We start from the raw sequence: 24,364 nt of genomic DNA on the forward strand, positions 1-24,364 counted from the left end.
CCGTCATTTGAGACGTGGCGGATGTGCATACCGAGATTGAATGAGGAGTAGCCTCAAATGAATGACTGTAAATGAAACAAGTAGTGGCTGAGCTCGGTTAGGCAAACGCCATCTAGTTGGAGCCAGATCGCTGTTGATGTCGCAGTATGTTTATAGTACCGGAGTTATGCAAAGTGCTGGTTACCTCGGACGCTGAAAGTAGGCCTGTCCATCCGACGAGCTGCAGATAACGAATAAGGGCACAGAATGAAGGACAAGATGTTTGTATATGTATTATAATGTCTAAAGAAACATATTTTCCAAGTTATACATAAGCGGATTTGAGGGGAAGATGTATCCGTCTATTCGTCGTGTTTTTACTTCTTCATCCTTAGGCGTATCAATCATGAGCGTTCATAACACAGGTTTCTTTAGCATGCCAGATCCGTCGTTTCTTAGCTACGTCCGCACCAAACGTATCGGTGATGATTCCATCCGCGTCATGGAAAGCCGGCTGCGCAGCTGATGGCTGGGCCTCGCTTCCGGGCTCCGGCTCGGGAACCAGAAGGCGGAGTTCCTCCACCGTTGCGCCGAACTCGTAATCGCCCCGGCAAAGGGCCGTAACGCCAACAGTAGCAGTGGTACTTTCCCCGCCCTTGAGCACTGGGAGCACCTGCTGCAGCATGCCAGTCCAGGCGAGACGACGCGAAAGGTCAAGGGCCACATTACTGGGCTGGTGGCGAAGACTCGGCTGCAGCCGCAGGAGAGGATGCAGAGGCCTGGAGGAGCGATTGACGATCCCGACGGTGAGGTTCAGCAGCTCGTCCGTACGGACGTCGTATTTGGAGTTCCCGGTGCGTACGGCCGCGGCGCCGTCTGACTCACTGGGTAGCGAGGGTTCCAGGCTGTAGGTTACACCGACGTCCTCCAACCGGAAGGCGTCGACCATCCGGGCATTGAAGCGAAGGTTACGCAGATCGATTATTCCAGCGCGTCCTCGGGCTTTCTCCTTCCAATATCCTGATACCCGGCGGAGGAGTTCTTCGCGATACCAGAATGCTTCGCGGGAGGCGGCCTCAGCTTCGAAGGAAAGTTTGTTGGCACTGACGACAAATTGACGCTTCCCGCCCGTGTTCAGTATAGGAATCGATGCGTGAGGGTTGTCTAGATGAACCCGAGGGAGGACGAGAACGAAGCGGGATGTTTGACCTGGTTGGAGTTCTCCATGCACAGTATATTGGCCCTCTGAGTCGCTAGGGATGTCGAGATTCGGTGCCGTCTCTGAATCGACAGACTGCTCATGAACCTGCAAGGATACGGACAACGGGCTGGGCCAAGCGTTGCGGAGATCAAGGAGACAAATGCAGTGGTCAGGTCCATACTTGCCATGGGCAAGATGAGAGAGCACGGGTGAGATTGAATCAGACTCGAGATGTTGGCTATCATCAGACACGCCCTCCTCGAGGCCATCTCTATAATTCCACCAAGCAAAGTCACTACTAAGGGGAAGAATATCACACCGTGCAATCTCGACACTGGCATTGACCGTAGCAGTGAGAGGGACAAAAAGCTGTCGGGTATAGAACACATCAGGTAAGCCGCCGTCGGATTTTCCAAGGTATGAATAATCGATTTGTATAGTAGTGTCCTGCAAGCCGGGCTTTCCGACTATTTCAATAGTGAAAGTGGCACTTTGGCCTGCCGGGATTGAATAGTCTTCAGGATTCGAACCTTGCCGGCGCCAGCGCAGCGCAGGTCTAGTAAGGTTAAGTTCCAGCTCGTAGATTTCAACAGGCAGAAGGTCTTTGTTGCTAAGCGCGGACTGCACCTGCTTCGTCGTAGAGTCCTGAAACGTGAACAGGATGAAGTTGAGTGGACATGGTGATGTATTGCGCAGGGTGATGTCGAAGGAGCTTAGCTCGCCTTCCAGTACCATGATCGCTGACTGGGATAGAGACAACGACTCAATAACTACGGACGGCTGTTTACCGATGACCTTAACTTCACAAGCGGAAGTATCTGGGCCCTTTTTGGGGACTGGTTTACCGTCTCTGGAAGTTGTTGAACTCCAGGACAGAGGACGATCAACTGCAGGTTTCTTAGCGGCTAGGCCGGTGCGTTTGAATTTCACCTCTGCTTCTGGCCTCCATAATGCTTTGAAGATTGGGAACCTGCGCTCCCTGCAGTTCCTGACCTTGACAATGCAGCCAGTGACATTGAGCGCTCCTTCTTCGAGCGCTTGGCCATAAACAGTGATTTTCTGCATGGACAGAGGCGGGACTAATATCCACTCTGCCACAGCATCTAAAGGCACACCAACACTATCGAGGCTGAGTCTTTCGATTTCTAGCTCGAAATCGTAAGGGTTCTGGAGCGAGACTTGGAAAGCCGCATATTCACCGGCAACCATCAACATCTCGGAAGCCTTGATATTTGCCTTGGCAAAGGGGTTGTAGAGAAACGGATCCTTGGCCGATTCTTCGCGGTCCGCTGCCACCGCATCAAGATCTGTCTTAGAGTGACGAACAGGTCGTCTGGGGTCTGGCAGGGGTAGAAGCTCAACACCGCGGATTAAGAAGTCATCCCAATATTCTGCTTCCAGCTCGGATGCGCCTAATTTGTTGGCCGCGCCAACAGTTCGTTTGATATTGTTCAGTAGCCGAATCTGCTCATCTCGAGACAGGCAAGGCGGGTTGAATCGGGTTTCTGCGAGCATCAAGTCCCCTCGGATGGTCTGAAGAAGCTCAACTGTGAAACGAAGCACGCCGTGAAAGTCTGGAAGTGCCTCACATGAACTAATCGCAGCCTTAAGGACATCTATCTTCAGTTTGAGATCTCCATACCGATCCAGACTAGCATGACGAAAAGATCGTTCAACAACAGCGGCCACAGAATCATAGTCAGGCAAGGCATCTGTTGCACTGATAGTGGAAGATCGCCTTTTTTCCCATTCGAAATAGGACAGTGGCTGGACGCCATATGTATCACCTATGACAGCTAGGAGCGACCGCATACTTTCTTCCATGTTACCAGGCCCAAGGTCAAGAGCATTGATGTCGAACGCCGTGTCGGTCAAAGACGCCAGACCAGCAGCAGGATGAACTCCCACTTCTGCGGCGCCGATCTTGCGGGCTTGTACAAGGGTGGGAACCATAAGTGAAAGGAGTTCTCGTAGCAGGAACGCCTTTTTCCGTGGTAGGTCGAGGATGTTCAAGACGGATATCACACCGACTGTGATAGGTATAGCATCCGTGGGAGGCAAATCTGAACCAGGGGACAGGGGCAGAGCGCGGAAAAGAAAATTTGCAATCTCGGATTTTCGAAGAATATTCAGTCCACGAGGTCGCTCCGGACGAAGTAAAGGCACGAGAGGCTCATTTGTGACAATATTCTTCAGTGCCACATCATCCAGGGCACCGTCGCGAATTCGTGCGGCAGCCAATAACCTTGCCAGACGGACGACAGTCTCAGAATAGATGAGTTGCGGCAATGGTTCATCAGTGATATTCGCGGCGCGGTTGTAGAGATTCAGTATATTGTTCGAAAGGTCCGGGAGCAGGTTGGATAGGTTCTGGAGAGAAATTATTCGATTTCCTGCAGAGGATGAAGTGGAATCGAAGGTAGTATTGTATGATAGCTTCGAGGACTTGTCGGAGACGGGGTAGCATACAGGCGGTATCTTTCTGGGGTAAGTAACAAAAATCAGCGAAAAAGTCCATCCTACATACCTGGAAATCCATCCCCGCCCAGGCGAGCATCAGTAGGCAGAGAAGAATAGATTCTAGCGCTTTAGCATGCCACACATAGTCACTACTGGCTCTCGCATTAGATGCAGCCTCGACAAGTTCTTTAAGGGCATCCGGCCATCTGCCTGCCTGAAGAAACAATGTTCCAACAACCACTCCCGTACGCCCTTTGATTCGGTTCTTTGTTCGATCGGTTGCGCTCATGCCGCTTACCGACATGCGATCACGACTGTGCTCTTTCGATGTTGGAAGCGAATGTGGTTTGCTCATTGAATTGGACCGGTTAGCTAGTTGAATCGACCTAGTTATCTCGTCGAACGTAGTAGGCGTCTCATGCTCGCCAGGCGCAGGCGAGCCCTGATTGGAGCTCCCAGGAGACTCTGGTGCACCGTTGGGATTGGATGGTAGTTGTGCAGGCATCGTCATCCGGTGGAACAAGCGATCTGTTGGCCGTGGACGCAAGTCAGGCCCTCGATGTGGCCCCCAAGAGGATGCTCTTGGGGAATGGATAGTGGGTATACTCTGGAGGGTCTTTGCGAAGTCATCCAGCTCGGATAGAAGCAAGGATGTTATGTCGCACAATACCGTCTTCATTGTAGTGGCCTTGGATGCTTGAGGCCGCGGCACCCATGAAACATTATCCGGGCCACTGAACAATTTATCCACCCCATCATAATCGAACACCAGGAGCTGGTGGACCAAGGCCCTCGGATTCGTCTGCTTGAGTGTTTCCAATTCCTGCCGGAGCTGTCCCAGCTCGCCAGGAGTCGGGACCTGCTCAGCCGCTGAGGTAGTATCTCCTTTCTTCGTAGTTTCACCCAATTCCGATCCATCGGCAATCGCGATAATGACCAAAGGCTCACGGAATATCTCGAAAGGAAACAGTTCCAAGTGGGATGTCGGCGGCACGGAATAGGTGAGATCATATAGAATCATGCCGGTAGGAAACGCCAGCGGGGAGAACATGTCTGGGGAAGAAAACCAGTCAGATACTGTCATTACGCTGCCGGAAGGGAAGTAGGTTCTTTTGTGGCGCTATAGACATCTCGTTGTAGACCTACTTCGATTTGGACGCGCATCAGGACTAATGTCCCCCAAGCGGACAACATTCTCGGCTTGAAGTCTTGCAGCAAAGCTCAAGAACCTGGAACGCCTGATCTTGCCAATGGGCAGCAAGAGAGCTCTCAAGCGCACGGGTGCAATGGGGGAAAGAGGATCGACCCCCATATTGTCATTTGGATACAGTCGAGTTATACTCAAGACTGCTTCCAACTAAGCGGGCGGGCGGGCAAGCTTCCGGAAGTCATACGAAGCGCGAGGCACGGCGGAATGTCAAGGTGATATGTGGTGATCGAAGCGGAGCCTGAAACAGTTGATTATGGGGTCAGGCACCGCTGGTTGACACTCCGTAATTGACGTTTGGGTCACTCTCGACCAAAAGAAACAAGTATCGAAGCATGACCGACAGATGAACAACAACCCCGGAATTGATGATGCTGGCGCCGAGAGTGTTTACCGCCCGCCGTAAAAAGGTCCCCCTCCCCCTTGCTGACATAATTTTCTGCCTCATGCGGTGAGAGACTTATCAGTTGTCCCCGACGATAAGAAGAACCAACCGGCTGATAAACGTCTGCTTGCTTGCTTTCAAAGGTTTGGTTGACTCCGCGCGGTGTCTCCGTCCGCCGCCGTCACTGAGTCGCCATCGGACTCGGCTCCAGTCAGCCAGGGACCCTTGCTCTCTCGACAATTTGCCCCTATGTTTGTGCTGTGCTGTTTATAGCTTTCCTTCTTTGTTTCATACACACATCCACTCGCTGGCGCCTGCGTTGCTATGGAATGAAGTCTTAGACCTTTTGTGTTGTTGTCTTCTTGCCTAGGTTTCAGCCGTGTCGATACCGACTATCGAGTCACCCAATAAATTGTCCTTCGTCGAAACTATTGTGCCTTTTTCCTTTTTGTTGCAAGGAGATACCCCATTATATTTCAATCACCCCGTCCTACTAACAGTGACTGTCTTCCTTTTTATGAGGATGGCGCAGAATATCGATTTCAATGCGCTCAGGGCGCGCACTCTGGGGTCCGGGAATGATGAAGAGGCGGTCACAGTGGACACACGGGGTCTGATTTCGAAAGTGCTTGCACGATACTCTGGCAAATGGTAAGGTCTTTGGTGTTTGGTCTTGAATGATCGTCGCTGACGCCGTACCAAAAGGACTGTTTTGCGTGAAATGATACAAAATGCCGCGGATGCGAACGCTAAGAAAGTGACCATTAAATTCGAGACAATACCTTCAACGACGGTACCCCTGCCTCCAGCCGCCGATGAAAACACCTTGATCAAGCATAGCCTCTCCCATCATACCCTCAAACGCCTCCTGATTTCGAACAATGGTCTGCCTTTTAGTGAAAAGGATTGGTCGAGACTGAAGCGCATCGCCGATGGAAATCCCGATGAAACCAAAATTGGAGCATTTGGTGTCGGTTTCTACAGTGTCTTCGATGATTGCGAAGAACCATTTGTATCTTCGGGTAAAGAAGCAATGGCTTTCTATTGGAAAGGAAATGCACTCTTCACCCGCCGATTGCAGCTGAACGAAGACGCGAATCCCGAGACCACGTTTGTTCTGGACTATCGCAACGACACTACGCCTGTCCCTTCATTGATGCAGTTATGCCAGTTTCTATCTAGCAGTCTTACCTTTGTCAGCCTTGAAGGTATAGAACTATGGCTAGATGACTGGAGGTTGCTGCAACTCTCAAAGAAGACAGCCCCAAGCGTCGATTTGGTCATTCCACGAGATATCGATACGAAGACACCTCAGGGGCTGATGAAAATTCAATCAGTTACTCAGGAGGTCGCTCAGGTGGATGCTGAGTGGATGCGAGTCGTTGAATGGAAACCAAATGCAAGCATCTTTAGCGAGGGCCTGCGTGACACGACGGGCTCGTTGCGCACCTTCTTTTCACGACTCACTGGCCAGAAAGGCTCAGAAAAGCCGGCGAAATCCGAAAACAATGATGCCACAAGTGACATCGGCGAAATGATCCAGACTTTGAAGGCTTCTGTCTTCCTTCATATCAATACTGCTAGCATTCAGGCGTCTGTTAGTCAATCTCTGAGCAGCGAACTTGAAAGAGCTACACGGAAGCCGCCACCGAAAAGGTCTACAATCGCTATTTTAACACCCTCGTACGATACCACTTTAGCCTCCAGGGCTTCCGGCCTAAATTCTGAAATCCTTGCCTCCATACTTCCTTCCAAAGCTGGAAGGATCTTCATAGGTTTCCCCACACATCAAACAACAGGCCTCAATGCCCATATATCTGCACCTTCCGTGATTCCCACGGTCGAGCGGGAGAGTATAGATCTCAATACTCGCTATATCAGCAAGTGGAACCTTGAGATGCTGAGGGCGGCCGGCATTGTCTGTCGCATTGCCTGGACTGCGGAAATGGCATCAATCAGATCCAGGATACATCCTGGGAAGAACAATTTCAACTCAGCTAAGGTCCGCAAAGATGATATCATTGATGTTCTTCCCGAGGCTATTCATACAGCCAATCAATTCGTGTTTCGCGAGTCGACTCCATCTTCGGTGCTAGGGCAGACAATTGAGGATGCGTTCTGGACGTGCAACAAAAGCTCGTCGATCGAGATCCTTTCGACATGCGGTGTCATCCAGAGCCACCAGGCGCGCATCGCTCCCAGAGACCTTAGCTTTATGGATTCGATTCCAGTTTTGCCGGACGCGTTCGTATCAGGTGCTAAGGAGTTCGTCAAGAAACTGACGGACTTCGGGCTAGTGACTGAGATCACTGTGTCCGATATCAAGAAAGAGTTGGAGCTCACCACACTACGTTCTAATCAGGTCAATGAGTTCCTTATGTGGCTTAGTCGAAAGGCTGCTGCAGGTCAGCTCGATGCTTACTCCGTTCAAAGTATCCTCAGTGTCGCAGTAGCAAGCGACGAAGACAACGCTGAATCACAAGCTAAGTTGATTGTCTTTGCGGGGATTGAAAGCTTTTTGAATCCTCAGAAGATACCAGCGAGCTTGCCATTGCCACCTTCTGTGGCACCTTTCAAATTCACGAAGTCTCTTGGGAACAGAGAGCTGGAAGCACTGGGATGGACAGAGCTGCAAGTAGTCACCTGGGTCCTCTGGCTCGTCAACAACGCGGGAAATCGGAGTATTCTCTTAACAGAGCATGATATTACCCAGAACCCATCCTTCTCTGCGCAGGTTCTTCCTGTTTTGTCGAAACAGTGGGAGTACTTTAGTCCCACATCGAAGCAAACAGTGAGCAACGTGCTGCAGTCGAAAACCATTATCCCAACCAAATTAGGAATGAAGACTCCCCCCGAAACTTATTTCTCTTCTGTCCGACTGTTCAATGACCTTCCTATTATTCATGGTCTTAACGGCGTTAAGGAGAAGTTTCTGGCGTCGTTGGGGGTTCGTAAAACTGTCGAACTCGGGGTCATTTTTGAACGTCTGTTGAACCCATCCGAGTCGTCGGATGCGGCGAACACCAACCAGCGAAAATGGAGCCATGTTGACTTGATACGATACCTTGCCTCTGTTCAAGCAGATATTCCAGCGAATGATATCAAGAAGCTCAAAAATACAAGCTTGTGTCCTGCTGAGAACCGGGATAGTCTTGCTGCTAAAGACTCCGAAAGCACAGTGCCAAAGCGCTACAAGATCTTTGAACTATTTGAACCCAAGGATTCACTTAGGGCCCTTGAGATGCCTATCATCGAGTGGCCAGGCAATTTTCAACCCAACAGCAATGAGGGCAAATTTCTATCTATGCTTGGATTGAGGGCTTTCCCATCAGCTGCAGACTTGGTTGATATCATGGCGAGAGCAGCCGCAGAGAAGAACTGGGCTTTGCACACAAGGGCCATGTCATATTATATCGCCGAATACCATACCACTGGGTATGCTACATTTGACTGTGGAGCGATCAAGGTTCCATTTCTTCCTGTTGAAGGATCGGACACTCTATGTACTCCGGGCCAATGCTTTACTGACGAAGGTGCTACCCTGTTTGGCTTCAATATCCTCCGGAAGGACCTCCATCCTCACGCTTTGAAGTTCGGAGTCAAGGAACACCCTGCTATGAGCGACTGTTTGGAGTGTCTCATACGCCTGCCGCCATCGACGAAACGAGACGCGAGAGTGGTTTTCAAGTACCTGGCCGGAAGGGTGTCGGAACTTAAATCTCGGGATATTGAGCGGGTTGGTAGTGCTCAAATTGTACCCGTCTCGACCACCCATGATACAACAGACAAAATTGCTTCTGTGCGACGCGTGGCGCCCAGGCTTTGCTACCTAGGGGAAGGCGAGGACTACAAGGACATATTTGATTTCGTTGATTTCGGCCAGGACGCTAACCTGTTCCTCATGGCAGTGGGCTCTAAGCGTGAGCCAACGAAGACAGAGCTTGCGCACATGTTGATTAAAGAACCTGCAAGAGTATCAGCCACATTTCAGAGCGCAGAAAGGTATCTAAAGTTGCTTAGGACACTTGCCGAGCATCTATCAGTGCTCAAGAAGGATCGTGAATTGTTCCAGGAGATGAAGAGATCTGCTTTTCTCCTATCTAGCAGAGACATAACTTCCTTTCCTCAGGAAAAGGCTAGCAAGAATGTTGCGGGCAACTCAGATGACGAAGACGATGAGCAAAGCATCAAAGAGTGGACTTTGACTGTCGCCAAGGATGCTGTGGTTGTGGATGACTTCCAGAGTTTTAATTTGTTCAAGGAACACGTTTTGGCCGCTCCACAAGAAGAGCTTCTGGAGAACTTCTACCTGTCTTTGGGAGCACTGCCACTAAGCGGGCTCGTCGAAGAGCGTGCTCACTGGGGCGCGGTGGCAGCTGATCAACGTCCAGCAGCCAAGCTACAAAAGCTGATTAACGAACGCGTGAGGCTCTTTCTGCATGATCAGTCCACAGACTCCATACGACATGATGTGCGCTGGCTCGAGAAACATCTTCATGTCCAAGTGGTACAGTCCATTTCTCTCACGCGATCTCTCAAGGGACGGCGCATATCTCATACACAAAAGCGAAGTGCAATCATCACCCAACAGCCCTCGCGAAACTGGATGCTGTGGATTTGTCCGGGGAAATACGACTTGTATGAAATCAGTCAGGCCCTGGTGCATCTCATTCTTGCTAGACCGAAGCTTCATTCGACCCTGACTCTGGAAATGCTACTGAAGACCGACCTTCTGGAGTTGAAAGCTCGCGGATACAATGTGGAACGTATTCTCAAGCAGAAGGCACAAGAAGCTAGGATGGCAGAAGATAGGCGACAGAAGCAGATGGAGGAGGAACGGCAGCGCTTGCAGGAGAGAGAATCCGCATGGGCTCAAGAACAGGCTCATGTGCGGAGTCAGAGTCAGACACAATCGCACCCTAATGGGGATAACCGGCAACTCATTCCAGGAGACTTCCCAGATTCTCCCTCGAATAGAAATTCCACCCGGGATATGCAACCCGAGAGCTTAGATCAGGTCCAAGACCAGAAGCCGCGCGGATTTTTAGCCAATTTGACCAAGCGCTTTGGGCTTGAGGGTAACCGGTCACCTTGGAATGCACTCAATGGGGAATCTTCCAATACCGCCCCCGCTGAACATGCCACACCTCCTCCGCCTTATTCTGCTCAGGATCCACAGCAAAAGTCTCGTCCGGAAGCACCTGTTGCCGTCAACTCTCCTCATCGTCTTCAGTCTGAACTACTTTCGGCCGTTAAAGCTTGTCGACCTCATGGCTCGTCCGGTGTCTATACCCGACCACAGACCAACCAGGTCACCGAAACCAAGTCTTACTGCGATGAGAAACCGAGCCATGATCTGGAATTTGTGGCGACTCTAGCTTGCGGCATTCATGTGCTGTTTGTCAAGACCCTTCCAGATCGCTCCACCTTCCTGGCGAAGAACAGCCTTGGAATCAACGTCTTCGCATCACTGTTGATCGACTGTGCCGATATCTTCTCACTACGATTCGATATTATCAGTGTTTTCTACGACCCTGGAAAGACCATTGCTTTCAACCGGGCGGGTAGCATATTTTGCAACTATTTCTTCTTCCAGCAGCTGCACGAGAAGCAACTACTCCAAAACCCTGACGGCGCACGATCCGAAGCACTGGTCTATTGGTGGGTGATTCTGTGTCATGAACTGGCGCATAATCTCGTGGAAGACCACAGCTCGGCACATAGCTTCTACACGTAAGTTCTTTTCATACCCGGCTTGGCTCCAGAACAAGATCGTTTGGCTAATAATGTTTTCTCAGTGAGGGATTCGTCGCCCAGTACTTTCCCAAGGTGGCAACCAAGCTTGTGACCCCAAGACCCCAGGTCAGGGAAGCTGAAACCTCAAGCGGATGATAATCATAGAACCCCCTCTCGTCTCATCAGCCGCCTCTTTGGTTAATTGGGCAGATAGGTAGACACTTGCTGCATACCCAATCTAGCAGCATGGAAGTTGGTTTGGTTCTGAATACTAGTGCCCAATCACAGATAATGCGGGTGTTCAGTAGAATCTTCAAGGTGTTAGAGTTGTAGTAATTCCAGAATAGACCATTGGTTGTCGAGGAATTGTTGTCATTGTTGTAATTGTTACTTAGTATTGTTGTCGTAGTTGTAGAAGTAGCATGTGGCGATGAATTCGGGCCGAAGAAGGTGCACCTTCTTTTTCTTTTTAAGTTTTCCCCGTATTCCAGGAACCGACCGGCAAGACTGGAAACTAATTGTTTTAGCCTTGCCACATTTGGAGTGTGGCGGGACTCTCTCACTGCATCTTTTCCTGATCTTCGTTCTTTATCTCCGATAGTCAGTCAGTCCCTCCTCTTCCCTGTCGATGATCCCTTCCAATCCCCTCCTTACTTTATAAAATACCTATGCTGCTCTAGTATATTCTTTTACTCAGTTTCAGGACATTAGAGAGTCTATCGACAGACTCTTTGAGTACTGTCCGTCGATATGGCTCCCTCCTTGGGATTTTGGGAGTCAGCAGACCCAAGACAGCCGACTACAGCTCGCGAATTTGCTGATGGGCTCTCACCTAAGAACATTTTATACATTGATGCTTATGATTCATTTTCTTATAATGTCGTTGCCATGCTGGAAGAAGTTCTCGGGGCTAAAGTTACTGTCTTGAGGATTGATTCACCGTGGCCGAATGGCGACATGGCTGACTATGTGCAGCATTTCGAGGCCATTGTTCTCGGACCTGGTCCGGGCGATCCGCATATATCTCAAGACGTGGGGATCATGAGAGATGTCTGGAATCTGAATGACAGAGACCTTCTGCCCATTTTTGGCATATGTCTTGGCTTCCAGAGTCTATGTTTGCACCAAGGTGCTTCAATTCGTCGGCTTCCATATCCTATTCATGGACAAGTTCGTCGTGTACAGACAACACAGGAGGACATTTTCCGGGGCGTTCAAGGTTTGGAGGTTACGCTTTACCACTCGCTCTACGCCGAAATGCAGCCAATGACTGCAGAGATCTCTAGCCACATGCCAACCAACGGCTTCGTTGCGCAGGATCTCGATCTTCTGGCCTGGTTGTCCGTTGAGCAAGAGAACATAGCCCACCAACCATTGATTCCCATGGCTGTGCGTCACAACAAGAAGCCATTCTGGGCGGTTCAATTTCATCCTGAATCCTGCAAGTCAGATAGAAGAGCATGCAGCCACCTGCTCAAGAAATGGTGGGATATGGCTCTGCATTACAACAAACTGAACGGACGAGGCAGCTACAGAAGCGTTTCCACTGCTTCTCCGAGGTCATCTAGTGACCCGTCTCCCATCCCGGACATCATTCACACCATGTTAGAGTGGAGCGCATCGACGTCGAGCCGCTCCTCCTTCCGAGATTTCACGTCCCAGACATTAGAGGCTGAGACGATATGCGAAGCTTTCAACAGCCCAGGATCATCAACTGTCCTGTTCAAATCCAACGGCCGATACAGCGTCATCTCTGTACCTAGCCCTGGCACTTGGAGGTTAGAGTACTCAGCACAGGAAGAGCGTGTACTTTTGATAAGGCTCCCTGCTGGTAGCATCAGAGACCCACTTGGCGACAAACAGACTGTGATCAGGAGTTGCTTGCCAGTTTTTCAATTCTGGAACACACTCCGGCTACTCATGGAAACCAAGAAAGTTGTTCATGGCAATGATACCGTTCCTTTCTGTGCCGGCCTTTTGGGATACTTCTCTTATGAGATGGGGCTGGCTTCCATTGCTCGTCCAGAAAGTCATGCTCAAGACTTTCAAGGGAACCACACCTCTAGAGCCGGTGCTTCTTTGACTGACCCAGCGGATGCCAGCTTCTTATGGACTGAAAGGAGCGTCGTGCTCGACCATCTCACTGGGCGCATCACTATTCAGTCGACTCGTGAGACAGACGACTTGCCTAACGGATGGCTAGATGATGCTTTGCTGTCTCTTCGGAGGCTTGCCACTACTGATACATCCGGTGAGATCGAACATGTGGCTGCAGATACACAATCATTGAATAACATCCTTGAGCGGGGTGTGGTGCAATTTCCGGATCGGCAAGTGTACGAAAACCAATTCGACGCCTGTCGTGAACAACTGCTAGCTGGTGAATCGTACGAGCTATGCCTTACCTGCGAGACCACCATCACCTTGCCCATAGCAGACAGCGACAGTGGACGCAAGGAATTTCCTTGGAAACTATACCGCCGCCTTCAAAAACACAACCCGGCCGCCTTTAGTGCCTACGCCAAATTGGGAGAACTGAAGATTGTCAGCAGCAGTCCCGAATGCTTCCTTAACTGGGATCGTCACTCTATGCTTGAAATGAAGCCGATGAAAGGCACTGTGAGGAAAACAAAGGACATGACCCTTGAAAAGGCACGCGATATACTGGGGAGTACCAAAGAGATGGCGGAAAATCTCATGATTGCCGATCTTATCCGACACGACCTCTATGGCATTTGTGGCTCGGGTGCTGTGCATGTAGAGAAACTTCTCGAAGTCGAGGATCATGGTCGCGTTTACCAGATGATTACGCACGTCATAGGGCGGGTTGACCCCAATCGGCCCGGGTTCGCGGTTCAAGATATGCCACAATTGCATTCATCTGGGATGTCAGCGTATGGTCTAACGGCGCTGCAACGATGCCTTCCACCTGGCTCTATGACCGGTGCGCCTAAGGAACGATCGTGCCTACACCTTTCCTCAATTGAGAACCGAAAACGAGGCATTTACTCCGGTGCAATGGGCTTCCTCGACCTTGGCGGAGGAGGGAGCTTTTCGGTCTTGATTCGCACCGCTTTCAATTGTGCTGAAGACGATGATCCCAACCAGGTTTGGCGCATCGGCGCAGGCGGTGCGGTGACCATACTTAGCACCGCTGAGGGCGAATGGGAAGAGATGTCAACCAAACTAAGAACCGTCCTTGGTGCATTCGTGCCGCTCGACGATGGACCTGTTAAGGCCGCCTAGGACTCTTCGCCAGTGTTTTCTACAGCATACGACGCGCTTCCCTTTTTCTATTCAAGTCAACCTATACTCTCTCTGGCCTGCTTGGTCGCAAGCGGGACGTTGCAGGAAATCGCATTCAACATCTAGAGCATGCTTTGGTGCGGTGTTTTGAGTTTGTACAGTACATGCGTTTCGGGCAGACGAGATTTGAAGCTTTGGCGAATCTTTTCCAACTTATTCTTTTCAACAAGATACCCTACTAGCATATCGCGATTCGGATACAATGCAATTCGTTGACTTTTTTCCATTTACATCTGCCTCATTTCTGTAGTTAGCCTGTTCCGGCGACTGGCTGATCTTTCCAGCATCGGATGCAAACCCGCCAAACATTGTCACCTCCGCGGAGAGTCGCCTTGAATGATCTCTCCATCCTCACCTACTCCCAGTATACTTATGCTGATAGTATCGAATTGATTCTCCTTCCTAGACTATACAAGACTTCCGGAACCATCAAAACACTTCAACTTCACGTGTATCATGGCAAGCGCACCAGAATCCTCCTTGGAGGAGATTCTTTGGCGATCCCCGCCTCACGTTCAGATGATGGGAGGTTATCTCCATTCAAACAATAGTATGAACTTCTACTTGGCAGATAGCAAATGGATGCCTGCCTTCCTCATGCTAATTGACAACCCAATGGCTAGTCCTCTTCTATTTTGCCGAATCTCCTTTCTTTGATCCCACGTCTAACAATGCCTCCCTCGCCATCCAAGCCAACTACAACGAAGCGTTCCGGCAATTTGTCGAGACTCGCGAAGCCTTCGAAGGCCGGCTAGCCACAATGCAGGGCCTCGAATTCATCGTCTCCTACGATCCGCTTCAGGCCGCCGCGCAGCCGGACGGTCGATTCGCACACGAGCCTTCCAACATCTGGGTGATCCGGAAGCAGACGCGGCGCAAGCGAGCCGGGCAACCAGACGAGGTGGAAGTTTTGTCGACCTACTTTGTAGTAGGCGATTGCATTTACATGGCACCGTCGGTTGCAAGCGTCATTGGCAATCGGATTGTATGTTCCATTTCTTTCAGCTCTTTTCTTCTTAGTCTCCATTCTTCGCGAGCGCGATCTTCTCTCCCGAACGACTCGCTCATCGCTTACTTTTACCTTGACACTACAGCTCTCCGCCGTGACCTCCCTAACTAGCCTCTTGAAAACGGCATCCGCATTACCGACCTTCACACCATCGCACGGACATACCTATCTCCCCCCGGCGCCTAAGCAGGTTGACACGGCTGGCCAACTAGCCGGCGCCCAAGCACAGCAGAGCAAGGAGAGCACACCGATGCCCGACGCGTCCACGAAGACGCCGCTCGTCGGATCGCAAGCGGCTCAGACCGGCTCGGTGTACCAGGATACGCGGACTCTGGCGGAGTCCTTCAGTCTATTGACGCGATATGGGGATGAGTTCATGGATGAGAACCCGCTGGTCGGCGAGCCGGGGTCGTTCATCATGTCCAAGGCGGGGGATACAGCGGCGGCTACGAGCAAACAGGGGCCGAATGCGGGGGTTGTTGCAGGTAGCAGCGCGGCTGGGAGAGTAGCCACGCCGCAGGTGAGGGTGGATACACCGGGGATGGGCTCGGAAAAGGGCGCTGCTACGCCGTCGGCGGGATTGGAGGAAGGTAAAATAAGGAAAAAGAAGGGGAAGGTGGGGAGCTGAGTTGGAATTTTCGGAGGTGGGGGGTTTGAGAGAAATACGATACCCTGTTTACTTGCCCGGCTTGGTCGGGATGCTCTGCTGTACATGTCGAAAATGCCAAATATCTACCATCCATTATTTTGTGGATTCATGCAGGGCCATGCTTTGCTTTCGCGTTCTCACAGTTGGGGTGTACTTGAGGTACAGAGTCCTTGAGAATTCGGTTGCCAGGTACACTACATTCTGCTTGAAAGGGTATATCTGGTGCAGGCATAGGTGCAAATGGCATCTGGTCTAGCACTGACAGGATCAATTTGTACACGATCCAGAGTCTTGTGATCCGCTAGAACGCAGCTCCGAGGAGCTCTTGCTCTCCAAAGAGGCAAGCTTACAGCTTCTTCCTTCTTATCACACAAACAGGGCCCGGTGCAACGTAGGGTAACATAACATTATCCCGTTTCGTGACTATAACTATCAGAAGGTAAATTCATCTAGAGGATTCAGAGCCAGATGCGGCGCAGCCCGGAGCCTACACCGCTCTATGAGTCCACTTCCATCGTCTCAGCCTCTTTCGTCTCCTCGCCTGCTTCCGACCGCTCCAGAGCGTCCAGCAGCGGTACGAGCAGCTGACCCTCGTACAGCTTGAAGCTCTCGATCTTGCCGCTGGCGCCCTCCGCGGCCAGACCCACCACACCGACGGAGGTGTTATCGACCGTCAGCTCCTTATCCTGAGACAGGGTCTCCTTGAGGGCCTGCAGACCGTGGGTGATGAGCTCGTCGCGCGTGGACCCGGCGATCTTCTCCAGGTTCCGCTCGAGGTAGGTGCGGGCCATCTGGGAGCGGGCGCCGATGGCACACGCCACCATTTCCTGGGTCATGCCGGAGGGCTGGAACTCGAACAGGTGGGGACCGGCGTCGTCGACGCCAGCCACCAGCAGGCCGACACCGTACGGCCGCTTGCCGTAATGTTGGGTGTTCGTTTGAGCGCGGTCACCGATCTGACTGACGATACGGTCGACGGGCAGGGGGCGGCCGTAGGTCATCCGGGAGCCCAGCGACTGCTGTTTCATGAAGTTGGATAGCACCCGGGCGTCCGAGGCGAGACCGGCGATGGCAATTCCCATGTGGGAGTCGATTTCGATGATCTTCTTCTGGTATGATGAGAGTTCTTCGGCATTACGCTGGAGAAGAGATAGCGAGAGTTAGTCGGATATGGGAGAGCGCCTTGGTCTTGGGGGTTGGAAGCAACTGGTCTGGAAATTGAAAGAGCTTACCTTCAAGCCGACGAGCACGGCATGTGTCTTGTTGACCAGTCCCACTACGACGGATCCTTGCTTCACGGCTTCCTGTGCGTATTCAACTTGGAATATCCGGCCTTGCGGGGAGCTGTGCGCATAGTCCTCGATTAGCAAGCGCCCAACATGGATTGGCTTCGATCACGGGAGAGAAGCTTAGAGAAGGCATACAAGGTGACGGCATCGTTGTCGTAGTTGTTTCTGAACATGGCGGGAGCTGGGGGTGGAAGAAGGTCCAGATGAGAATTAGAGAAAGTGGATTTGAGTCCAATCAAGGCAAGAGAAAAAAAGTTGCTGAGAAAGAAAACCGGAAGAGCGAAGGATCAGAGAGATAAATAGAGTAATGGCCGAGCAGTGAGTGATAGTGGAGAGGAGGTCGGACAGGCAGAGAGCAACTGACGCGGTGACGGCCAGAGAGCGAGAGAGCTTCCCGCCGCTAAAGTCACTACTACTAATTACGGAGTACTGCTGCTACTGCTGCTGCTGTTGCTGCTTGCTTCGCCATAGGTAAGGTTGCGGCGGTTACTTGTTGCTGCTATTAGCTTGTTGCTGCCTGAGGCCATCAGCTGAATTGCCCCGTCGGCAGCCGCAACAGCGAACAGCGCCGGACGTCACACTCTCTTTCTCTCTCTCCGCCTAGTCCAGCTAAGCTTGTATCACTCTCAAATCCCCTCCATTCCGACACTTCTCCTTCCACTCTTCGTTACCCATGCAGTCGGGCCGTGACTCGCCTCTTCTACTCCTGGGTCGTGCTTGATATTGCTTGTCAGCTCTTTTCTGAGCCCTCTAACCTCCTCCACCAATTTGTTCCATTATCCCCCTCTCCCCCCACGCCGACTTGAAGCTTCTCCGCAATCATGACCGCCGGACTCAAAACAATCATCGCACTCTCCTTTGTATGCGCGCTTCGACAGACTACCCTAGGCTACTTATATCCGCTAATGTTTCTTATCTACACAGATCCTTGCCATTGGTTTTCTTCTTGTGATCCTTTCCTCGGCTCTCTGGCACAACTTCCTACCATTGATAGTTGTTGCGACTTACGTTGTTGCTCCCCTGCCCAACTGGATCTGCTCACGATGCGCCAACCCCGATGACTTTATGGACAGCTCCGGCAATGCTGCTGCCGATTTTGGCCGCTTTATGACTGGATTTTTGGTGCTGATGGGTATTGGTGAGTTGGCACTTCCTGATTTCAGAGCGTGGGTTACGAGCGCTTTTCCTGGTATCCATTGAAGGATGTCCCGAGTTATCTGTGCCTGTTCTGTTTCCGTCTTCTGCAAGTACTAGGCCAAGCTAACCTGATTCGTTACATGCAGCCCTTCCGGCCGTTCTTGCACATTGCGGTGCGATTGAGATTCCGGCCATGGTTATGTCAATCATCGGAGGTCTCCTCATCTATGGCACCATCATTAGTTTCTCCATGTTCTTCAAGGAACAGGAGGACTTCTGAATGCCGAGAGTCGCTCTTTCCAGCAAGGCAGGCTTCGCGTTGGATACCAACCTAGCAGAATGCTTCGATCGGCCTAGCATGAACCTATTCCCTCCATGTGTTTACCAATGAATATCTCATTCTTTACGAGCCATCGATTTGATTTACCGTTTGGTAGGAGTACAGATGTGACTTTGCGTGCTTATGGGGTTTGCTTTCAATTTTGTTTTTGTCATGTCTGGCGATACGGTTGATGTATTATAGCCACTATGCAATTATATAGAGTATTGGCAGCACAGGCTCTCTTAAATAATCGACTGACCTGATGTAACTAAATACCCTGATTGCCTGCACCATCCATCCATGCGGCGATGCGTTCCGCCCTTATAGTAGTGACACTAGGATCACGTGGGATCGCGCCCCGGCGGCGCGTCATGTAAAAATACCCGCCAGGCGTCGACTGGCGAGGACCTTCGAACGCCTGCGACCCTCAATTTGCTAAGAATTTTGATATCTTGCGAATTCGAGACATGTGAGCTATTCGTCCAGCCCTAGGTACGGAAAATGGACGTCTGGACTGGCGCAATCTCTCTGGATGGCGGAACACAACTTCAAGGTACACCACCTGCGACAGAACAGTTTGCGTGCCTCTGCTGAATTCCGAGTCCAGGCCTACAATTGGTCGATAGATCATCTAACTGGCAATCCGATTTATCGAAAGAGACAATCCTTAGCTTGCGCTGCTTCGTGAACCCGGCGCTCATTCCGCTCTACGCGCGATCTGGTCCGAACCTCGAACTACATGCGGGGAACCCGGAATCTGCGGCATGGCTCAAGGAAAAGTTGACGGGTACGATTTGGTTGGAAGAAGACGAGCTTGACCGGCTACAAACATTTCAGTGCCCTGTTGGTCTGCTCGTACGTGTGGACAACGGCACGGCATACAAGATCTCCAGTACCAGCACCACCGACCTTCTGATCCACGGCATCCTCTCTACAACCACCGTGTTCGAAAGGCCCCCCACCCCGCCTGGATCAACATCATCAGAATTGGCTGATCACGTTCTTCCCGTCACTAGACAAGAGCTGAGAATCTACGCTACTCCTCTATCCGCATCCCTAATCGCCAGAGCACAATCCGCGTCCCCCCCTCCCAATACCGAAAACACCACACACGATGACGATTTCGCCCACTTCCTCCTGGATATCTACCCCTCCAGTCCCAAACGCAAGCGGGTCGCCACTCTCTTCGAGTCTGTTACACAGCATCATAAGATAGTGCGCCGGAAGGGCGGCGAGGCGGTGTCGCAACTAATGGCCCATTCCCTCTCGCACCCCCCTCAACAGCAACTACAAGCGCTACGGGTCAAGCGCGAATCCGAAGAGCCCTCCCTCCCCCAGATCGGACGCATTGCGTCGCAGCGAGCGCGCTCCCTTTCCATCGGAGCGAACCTTGCAGGCAAGGGGCTCGATAGTACGCGACCAAGCAGCAGACGAGGCCAATTACGGGACATCCATTCCAGAAAAGGTACACCCAATCCGTTCCTCGATCCCGCTCCCGCCACGACAACGACATCCCGACGGGACTGTGAACCGTCACCCTCGTTACCCCCCGGTGGGAAAGTCGAATACCCGACAACCCCCAAAGACGCGGAGACGATCATCTCCGAGAACAAAAATACAATTACGCGGACGATCTTAACGTGCATGCGGCTCTATGGGTTCAACCGGACGACGGCGACACGCTCGGGAAGTTCCAGTAGACCGCAGACAGGGTCCGGAGCGGGACATCCGGACATGACACCGGAGGAGAAGGAGGCGCGCATGACGGGGGATGCTGGGTCGGGTGCCGATGAAGATGAGTTCAAGGCCATGTACCATGCGACCTATCGCGCGTCGACGTTCGCTTTACGGAAGTATTTGAAGGGGTCGGCAACGGCAGGTGAAGCTGGGATGACGTGCCTTCCACCGCTACTGGAGAAGGCGAAGGCAATGACGTACATTGATGAGTTTTTGAGACTGTTCTGTGAGGAAAATTAAGCCTGGCTGGTACAGGTGATGAGTGATGAGTTATGATATGTAAATAGGCATCTTGGTTGAGGGCCGGCGGGGGAGATCGTCAGGCCTGGCTTTCTGAGAAGCAGTCCTACAGAGAACAATGACGAAATCAATATCAATTGATTGTATGTACAGCGCCTGTGCTGGGGATCAATGAGAGGCTCGATGTTCTTACTTCAAATGTATACTACAGTTGAACAAATCGGTCAATGATTCTTCCGAGCTCCGGCCGGGCAACTGCATCATCGCCGACAAGCTAGCGCGAATGACCGCAACCTGCCGATAACCAAGCCCGGATATACACTATTACACTGACCCAGCAACAACACACCCCACGACCACAATCCTTCAATTACATCCCGCAAACCCCTTACAAGTGTCTCACGTCAGTCAAATAAAATGGATGTTTCCAACAACCGTCTATTCCGATGGTCCAAACCCGAATGGCTCAACAACGCTGCCGTCCGCAACGCAGGCGTCTATACCTCGGGCGCACTTGTAAGCTTCCTTTCACCATGAACTTTCTCCTCCTGTCTTTCTTGCTCTCTTCTATCCTCTATACATGAACTCTTTTCATTACTCTGTTTTACTGACCAGATCAAAAGTTCTCCCTAGGCTTCTTCTTCCTCATCGACGCGGCGGCCTTCTCGCACAGCGCTCGCAATGGGTCCGCCGTGCACGTGAAATTCGTCGACTGGATCCCCGGCATCTGCTCCGCGCTGGGTATGCTGGTGATCAATTCGATCGAGAAGTCGCGGCTGCATGCCGATAGCTTCAGTTACAGTGGGAGTGGGGTTGCGTGGAAGGCGCGATTTGTGCTGTTCTTGGGGTTTGCGTTGTTGGCTGGTGGGTTGGCGGGCAGTGTGGTATGTATATCCTCTCGGTTCTCTTATTCGATTTTGAGACCGGGGAGATGCCTTGGGATACGAGCTTGCTGAGCTAACGAACCCTCGCTGCAGACGGTCATGGTCCTCAAGTATCTGATCAAGTCGTATCCGTTTCCGACCCTGTATTTCGGGATTGCGAATGTGATTGCTAACGGGCTGGTTATGATGAGGTATGTGCCTTTCCCCCTTCCCTGGGTCCCCCCCTCATCACGGGTTTAGAGCTGATCTTATTGGTGTAGTTCGGTGGTGCTTTGGATTTCGCAGAACATTGAGGATGATTATACTTATAATTTGGCTTTGTGAGTCGGATCAGGGGGTGAACGAGGGTATCATGTGGGTTGGGGATGAGCGGTTGGGAGCGTTTTACTGCTGATGGAGGTTATGATTTGCGGGTCGAGGAGTGAAGCCATGTTCTTATGTGTGTGTTTATCGGCGTTGCTGTTATCCGTTGGTCGACTCTGCATCTGTGGGCTTATTTTGTTTGTCTGGGCTTGGTTTAGCCTGTTATGTTGCGTGTGGATTATCTATGCGATATTGTTTTCGAATGGTTTTTTCTAGCAGTGCTTGCGGCTTGAGGCTTACAGTTACAGCTGGGCGGACAATCGAGGCATTTTCGTGGAAACACATGTCATAGCGAGAATGTGCTGTACGTAGGTTGGGGTGATTGTTGCCTACTGTATCATCCAAGGCTGCCGCGTCCTTCATCATAACAATGTATGTATACGCGTTGCCAAGAAGACGAAACCCACGCATGGACAGGCAGCAAAATATTTTCAAAACGAGAATCCAAGGGTTTATTCAAAATTGAGTAGGTAATCAAGCGTGCTTCGTGGTAAGGCGAGTTAGGCAAGGAAAGGTCCATTAGGCCCATTTACTTCGGTATGAGAAAACGGTTGTACAGGATGGTCGGTATGGGTCCTCTGTTTATTCCTGAGCTGTGTGTACATTGAACATGGACAGCCTCAAGGCCTGTGTCCCACCTCCGCTACTCATACCCCGACCTCGATCAAGGTGATATTAATTCAGAACTGGATTCTCGCCTACAATAGATCTCAAACTAGCCGATCAACAAAGTGGGTATATTTTTCAAGCATAGCAGTAAATCCTCATGACGAACTTTTGCAGAGCCATGTAAGCGGGCGATCCTGCCCTAAGTGCGGGACATGGAAGCTGGTTCGTGAGGGTCCCATCAGAGAATAGGCCCGTCGAGTGCTTGTCGCCAGGCAGTCTAATTCCCAGATCGACATGCAACTTCATGGCAGTGGCTAGGCATATACAAAACGCCCTTTGCAGCAATATGCACCCACCGTGCCAAAGGGCGGCACGATACCTCGCTAGGTCATCTAAGGCGCCTGCAATGCGCAGTCCGGAAAGCCCCATTGCAAGCATCGCCCGGGGCGTTCGGCCAGGTAAGCCAGGTGGCAGCTAGGTACCAGGGCACACGCGACAATTACGATCAAATAGGCAACTAGTCAAGTCGCTCAAGCAGACTCAACCGGGTGCGCCCGCAGCTTATCCATGAGCGCATCCACGGCATCCATATCGCCGGCGTCAATCTTGTCGCGGGAGTAACCCTCGGGCAGGCTCTTGGTCACTTCGTCCATGGCGGGCTGGTAGTTGCGGACCGCCGAGGAGATGGCGTAGATTGCCTTCTTGCGGACGTTGGGGGTGGAATCGGTGGTGGAGATGGTCACGAGCCTTGGGAGGGCGTTGAGAACGACGAGCTTTTAAACCAACTAGTTAATTTCATTTCCAATACTCGTAGCCACAACGGCAATTCACCGGGGACAATAAGAGGCATACCTTATCCTGCGCCTTTTCGTTGTTCTGCACGGCCGTTCCAATACACCAGGCCGCCATACGTCTCATCTCCGCCTCCTCGTGCTGGAGCAATTCCACCAGAGGGGTCCACAGACCCAGGGGCTCCAGATTGTTGGCGTTGTCGATACCCTCGATCAGCTGCTCGAAGTTGTCGAACGCGATCAACTTGTTCTCGAGGTCCACCTCGTCGGAGCGCAAGGCCTCCATGGAGGCTTTCATCAGGTCGGCGTCGGTGGGACCGCCGAACAGCGCGGAGAGCATCTCCGGGTTGAGACCACGGGAGGCGTTGCTGGATGGTTGCGCGGGAGTAACAGCATTGTTGTTATTGTTGCTGCTGTTGTCGCCGTCTGCGGCGCGGTTTTCGGTGGAGGCTTGAATGCTCCATTTGAGGAGGTTGTTCATGTTGGCGTCCATGGTGAGGGGTTTTGTGTGTTGATAACAGGAATGTCGGAGATAGGGTAGACGTTTGCGTGCAGGATTGATGATCAAAACTGGTTTTGAACAAGTTCAACAGTCCGTAAGGAAAACTTAACGTGCACAAAAATTTAGGTAGGTGGTGGTTGTGGTATTCGAGAAAAGTAAAAGGCGCTGGTCTGTACAAATCGGCGGGTGAAAAAAATGGAGTAACGTTCTGGACGGATCCAGAGGATTCATGCGGCTCCGGCCGTCTTCCACTCTCTTCCATCGCCAGCTTACACTGCCAATGTCTGGCAATTGAGGACCATTGCTACCACTGGACGTGAACCTGGCCATTACTGGCATAAGATAGATGACTGGATTTGTTCCCCAGGGTCTGTCTGTATCCATTCCCTGGGGATGGTGATTGTCCGAATTGTGTGCGAACAGTGCCTCTTGTTTCAATACCCCGCCATCGGATAACCCCGCGATGCGGTCATACATGGCCGGATCTGTTGTGTCTGTTCCTTTTTGTGATATCAGATCAACAGTCCAACGTTGACCGTATCGTGCTACTTGACTAGC

At 51.5% G+C, this 24,364-nt stretch overlaps 9 protein-coding genes across 9 annotated transcripts; 6 read left to right on the forward strand and 3 right to left on the reverse strand.

Moving 5' to 3' along the window:
• Window positions 1-313: 313 nt before the first annotated feature.
• On the reverse strand, window positions 314-5,193 carry BO97DRAFT_473447 (TRAPPII-specific subunit TRS120). The gene is made up of 3 exons (XM_025700238.1): window positions 4,787-5,193; window positions 3,708-4,693; window positions 314-3,658 (listed from the first exon to the last, which is right to left on the reverse strand). Exons 1-3 carry the CDS (start codon window positions 4,950-4,952, stop codon window positions 380-382), a joined length of 4,431 nt encoding a protein of 1,476 aa, XP_025546915.1. The 5' UTR covers window positions 4,953-5,193; the 3' UTR covers window positions 314-379.
• A 562-nt stretch (window positions 5,194-5,755) lies between these two features.
• BO97DRAFT_446628 (histidine kinase-like ATPase domain-containing protein) lies at window positions 5,756-11,286 on the forward strand (the record flags this gene model as incomplete). Its single annotated transcript, XM_025698671.1, has 3 exons — window positions 5,756-5,883; window positions 5,938-10,965; window positions 11,031-11,286. 3 exons carry the CDS (start codon window positions 5,756-5,758, stop codon window positions 11,122-11,124), a joined length of 5,250 nt encoding a protein of 1,749 aa, XP_025546916.1. The 3' UTR covers window positions 11,125-11,286.
• Window positions 11,287-11,594: 308 nt separating this feature from the next.
• Window positions 11,595-14,473, forward strand: pabA (aminodeoxychorismate synthase pabA). Its single transcript, XM_025694246.1, has one exon. The coding sequence runs from the start codon at window positions 11,719-11,721 to the stop codon at window positions 14,212-14,214; it is 2,496 nt and encodes an 831-aa protein (XP_025546917.1). The 5' UTR covers window positions 11,595-11,718; the 3' UTR covers window positions 14,215-14,473.
• A 181-nt stretch (window positions 14,474-14,654) lies between these two features.
• On the forward strand, window positions 14,655-15,911 carry med6 (mediator complex subunit MED6; the record flags this gene model as incomplete). The annotated part of the gene is made up of 3 exons (XM_025700795.1): window positions 14,655-14,824; window positions 14,898-15,259; window positions 15,369-15,911. Exons 1-3 carry the CDS (start codon window positions 14,731-14,733, stop codon window positions 15,909-15,911), a joined length of 999 nt encoding a protein of 332 aa, XP_025546918.1. The 5' UTR covers window positions 14,655-14,730.
• A 319-nt stretch (window positions 15,912-16,230) lies between these two features.
• On the reverse strand, window positions 16,231-17,654 carry pre5 (proteasome core particle subunit alpha 6). The gene is made up of 3 exons (XM_025693079.1): window positions 17,357-17,654; window positions 17,165-17,276; window positions 16,231-17,071 (listed from the first exon to the last, which is right to left on the reverse strand). Exons 1-3 carry the CDS (start codon window positions 17,392-17,394, stop codon window positions 16,430-16,432), a joined length of 792 nt encoding a protein of 263 aa, XP_025546919.1. The 5' UTR covers window positions 17,395-17,654; the 3' UTR covers window positions 16,231-16,429.
• Window positions 17,655-17,828: 174 nt separating this feature from the next.
• Window positions 17,829-18,919, forward strand: BO97DRAFT_377861 (Vps55 family protein). Its single transcript, XM_025693080.1, has 3 exons — window positions 17,829-18,081; window positions 18,146-18,359; window positions 18,505-18,919. The coding sequence occupies exons 1-3, from the start codon at window positions 18,043-18,045 to the stop codon at window positions 18,636-18,638; spliced, it is 387 nt and encodes a 128-aa protein (XP_025546920.1). The 5' UTR covers window positions 17,829-18,042; the 3' UTR covers window positions 18,639-18,919.
• A 186-nt stretch (window positions 18,920-19,105) lies between these two features.
• On the forward strand, window positions 19,106-20,657 carry BO97DRAFT_473452 (uncharacterized protein; the record flags this gene model as incomplete). Its single annotated transcript, XM_025700239.1, has 2 exons — window positions 19,106-19,233; window positions 19,288-20,657. Exons 1-2 carry the CDS (start codon window positions 19,182-19,184, stop codon window positions 20,655-20,657), a joined length of 1,422 nt encoding a protein of 473 aa, XP_025546921.1. The 5' UTR covers window positions 19,106-19,181.
• A 303-nt stretch (window positions 20,658-20,960) lies between these two features.
• Window positions 20,961-22,319, forward strand: BO97DRAFT_377869 (UPF0220 family protein). The gene is made up of 4 exons (XM_025693081.1): window positions 20,961-21,173; window positions 21,281-21,541; window positions 21,635-21,732; window positions 21,802-22,319. The coding sequence occupies exons 1-4, from the start codon at window positions 21,075-21,077 to the stop codon at window positions 21,863-21,865; spliced, it is 522 nt and encodes a 173-aa protein (XP_025546922.1). The 5' UTR covers window positions 20,961-21,074; the 3' UTR covers window positions 21,866-22,319.
• Window positions 22,320-23,017: 698 nt separating this feature from the next.
• On the reverse strand, window positions 23,018-24,252 carry fes1 (Hsp70 nucleotide exchange factor FES1). The gene is made up of 2 exons (XM_025690743.1): window positions 23,366-24,252; window positions 23,018-23,286 (listed from the first exon to the last, which is right to left on the reverse strand). Exons 1-2 carry the CDS (start codon window positions 23,795-23,797, stop codon window positions 23,044-23,046), a joined length of 675 nt encoding a protein of 224 aa, XP_025546923.1. The 5' UTR covers window positions 23,798-24,252; the 3' UTR covers window positions 23,018-23,043.
• Between the last annotated feature and the right edge of the window lie 112 nt (window positions 24,253-24,364).

The sequence above is a fragment of the Aspergillus homomorphus genome (genome assembly GCF_003184865.1).
Source record: "Aspergillus homomorphus CBS 101889 unplaced genomic scaffold BO97scaffold_59, whole genome shotgun sequence".
NCBI lineage: Eukaryota > Fungi > Ascomycota > Eurotiomycetes > Eurotiales > Aspergillaceae > Aspergillus > Aspergillus homomorphus.

Excerpts from the sequence above, each read along its gene's own strand:
- pabA (XM_025694246.1), top strand. The coding sequence starts at position 11,719 with ATGGCTCCCTCCTTGGGATTTTGGGAGTCAGCAGACCCAAGACAGCCG.
- pre5 (XM_025693079.1), bottom strand. The coding sequence starts at position 17,394 with ATGTTCAGAAACAACTACGACAACGATGCCGTCACCTT. Across the intron at positions 17,277-17,356 it reads GACAACGATGCCGTCACCTT|CTCCCCGCAAGGCCGGATAT; the intron begins GTATGCCTTCTC and ends CTATGCGCACAG. Across the intron at positions 17,072-17,164 it reads CCGTGCTCGTCGGCTTGAAG|CGTAATGCCGAAGAACTCTC; the intron begins GTAAGCTCTTTC and ends TCTCTTCTCCAG.
- BO97DRAFT_473447 (XM_025700238.1), bottom strand. The coding sequence starts at position 4,952 with ATGGGGGTCGATCCTCTTTCCCCCATTGCACCCGTGCGCTTGAGAGCT. Across the intron at positions 4,694-4,786 it reads TGATGCGCGTCCAAATCGAA|ACATGTTCTCCCCGCTGGCG; the intron begins GTAGGTCTACAA and ends TTTCTTCCCCAG. Across the intron at positions 3,659-3,707 it reads GGGCGGGGATGGATTTCCAG|ATACCGCCTGTATGCTACCC; the intron begins GTATGTAGGATG and ends TACCCCAGAAAG.
- BO97DRAFT_377861 (XM_025693080.1), top strand. The coding sequence starts at position 18,043 with ATGACCGCCGGACTCAAAACAATCATCGCACTCTCCTTT. Across the intron at positions 18,082-18,145 it reads CAATCATCGCACTCTCCTTT|ATCCTTGCCATTGGTTTTCT; the intron begins GTATGCGCGCTT and ends TTATCTACACAG. Across the intron at positions 18,360-18,504 it reads TTTGGTGCTGATGGGTATTG|CCCTTCCGGCCGTTCTTGCA; the intron begins GTGAGTTGGCAC and ends CGTTACATGCAG.
- BO97DRAFT_377869 (XM_025693081.1), top strand. The coding sequence starts at position 21,075 with ATGGATGTTTCCAACAACCGTCTATTCCGATGGTCCAAACCCGAATGG. Across the intron at positions 21,542-21,634 it reads GTGGGTTGGCGGGCAGTGTG|ACGGTCATGGTCCTCAAGTA; the intron begins GTATGTATATCC and ends CCCTCGCTGCAG. Across the intron at positions 21,733-21,801 it reads AACGGGCTGGTTATGATGAG|TTCGGTGGTGCTTTGGATTT; the intron begins GTATGTGCCTTT and ends TTATTGGTGTAG.
- fes1 (XM_025690743.1), bottom strand. The coding sequence starts at position 23,797 with ATGGACGCCAACATGAACAACCTCCTCAAATGGAGCATTCAAGCCTCC. Across the intron at positions 23,287-23,365 it reads ACGAAAAGGCGCAGGATAAG|CTCGTCGTTCTCAACGCCCT; the intron begins GTATGCCTCTTA and ends TTGGTTTAAAAG.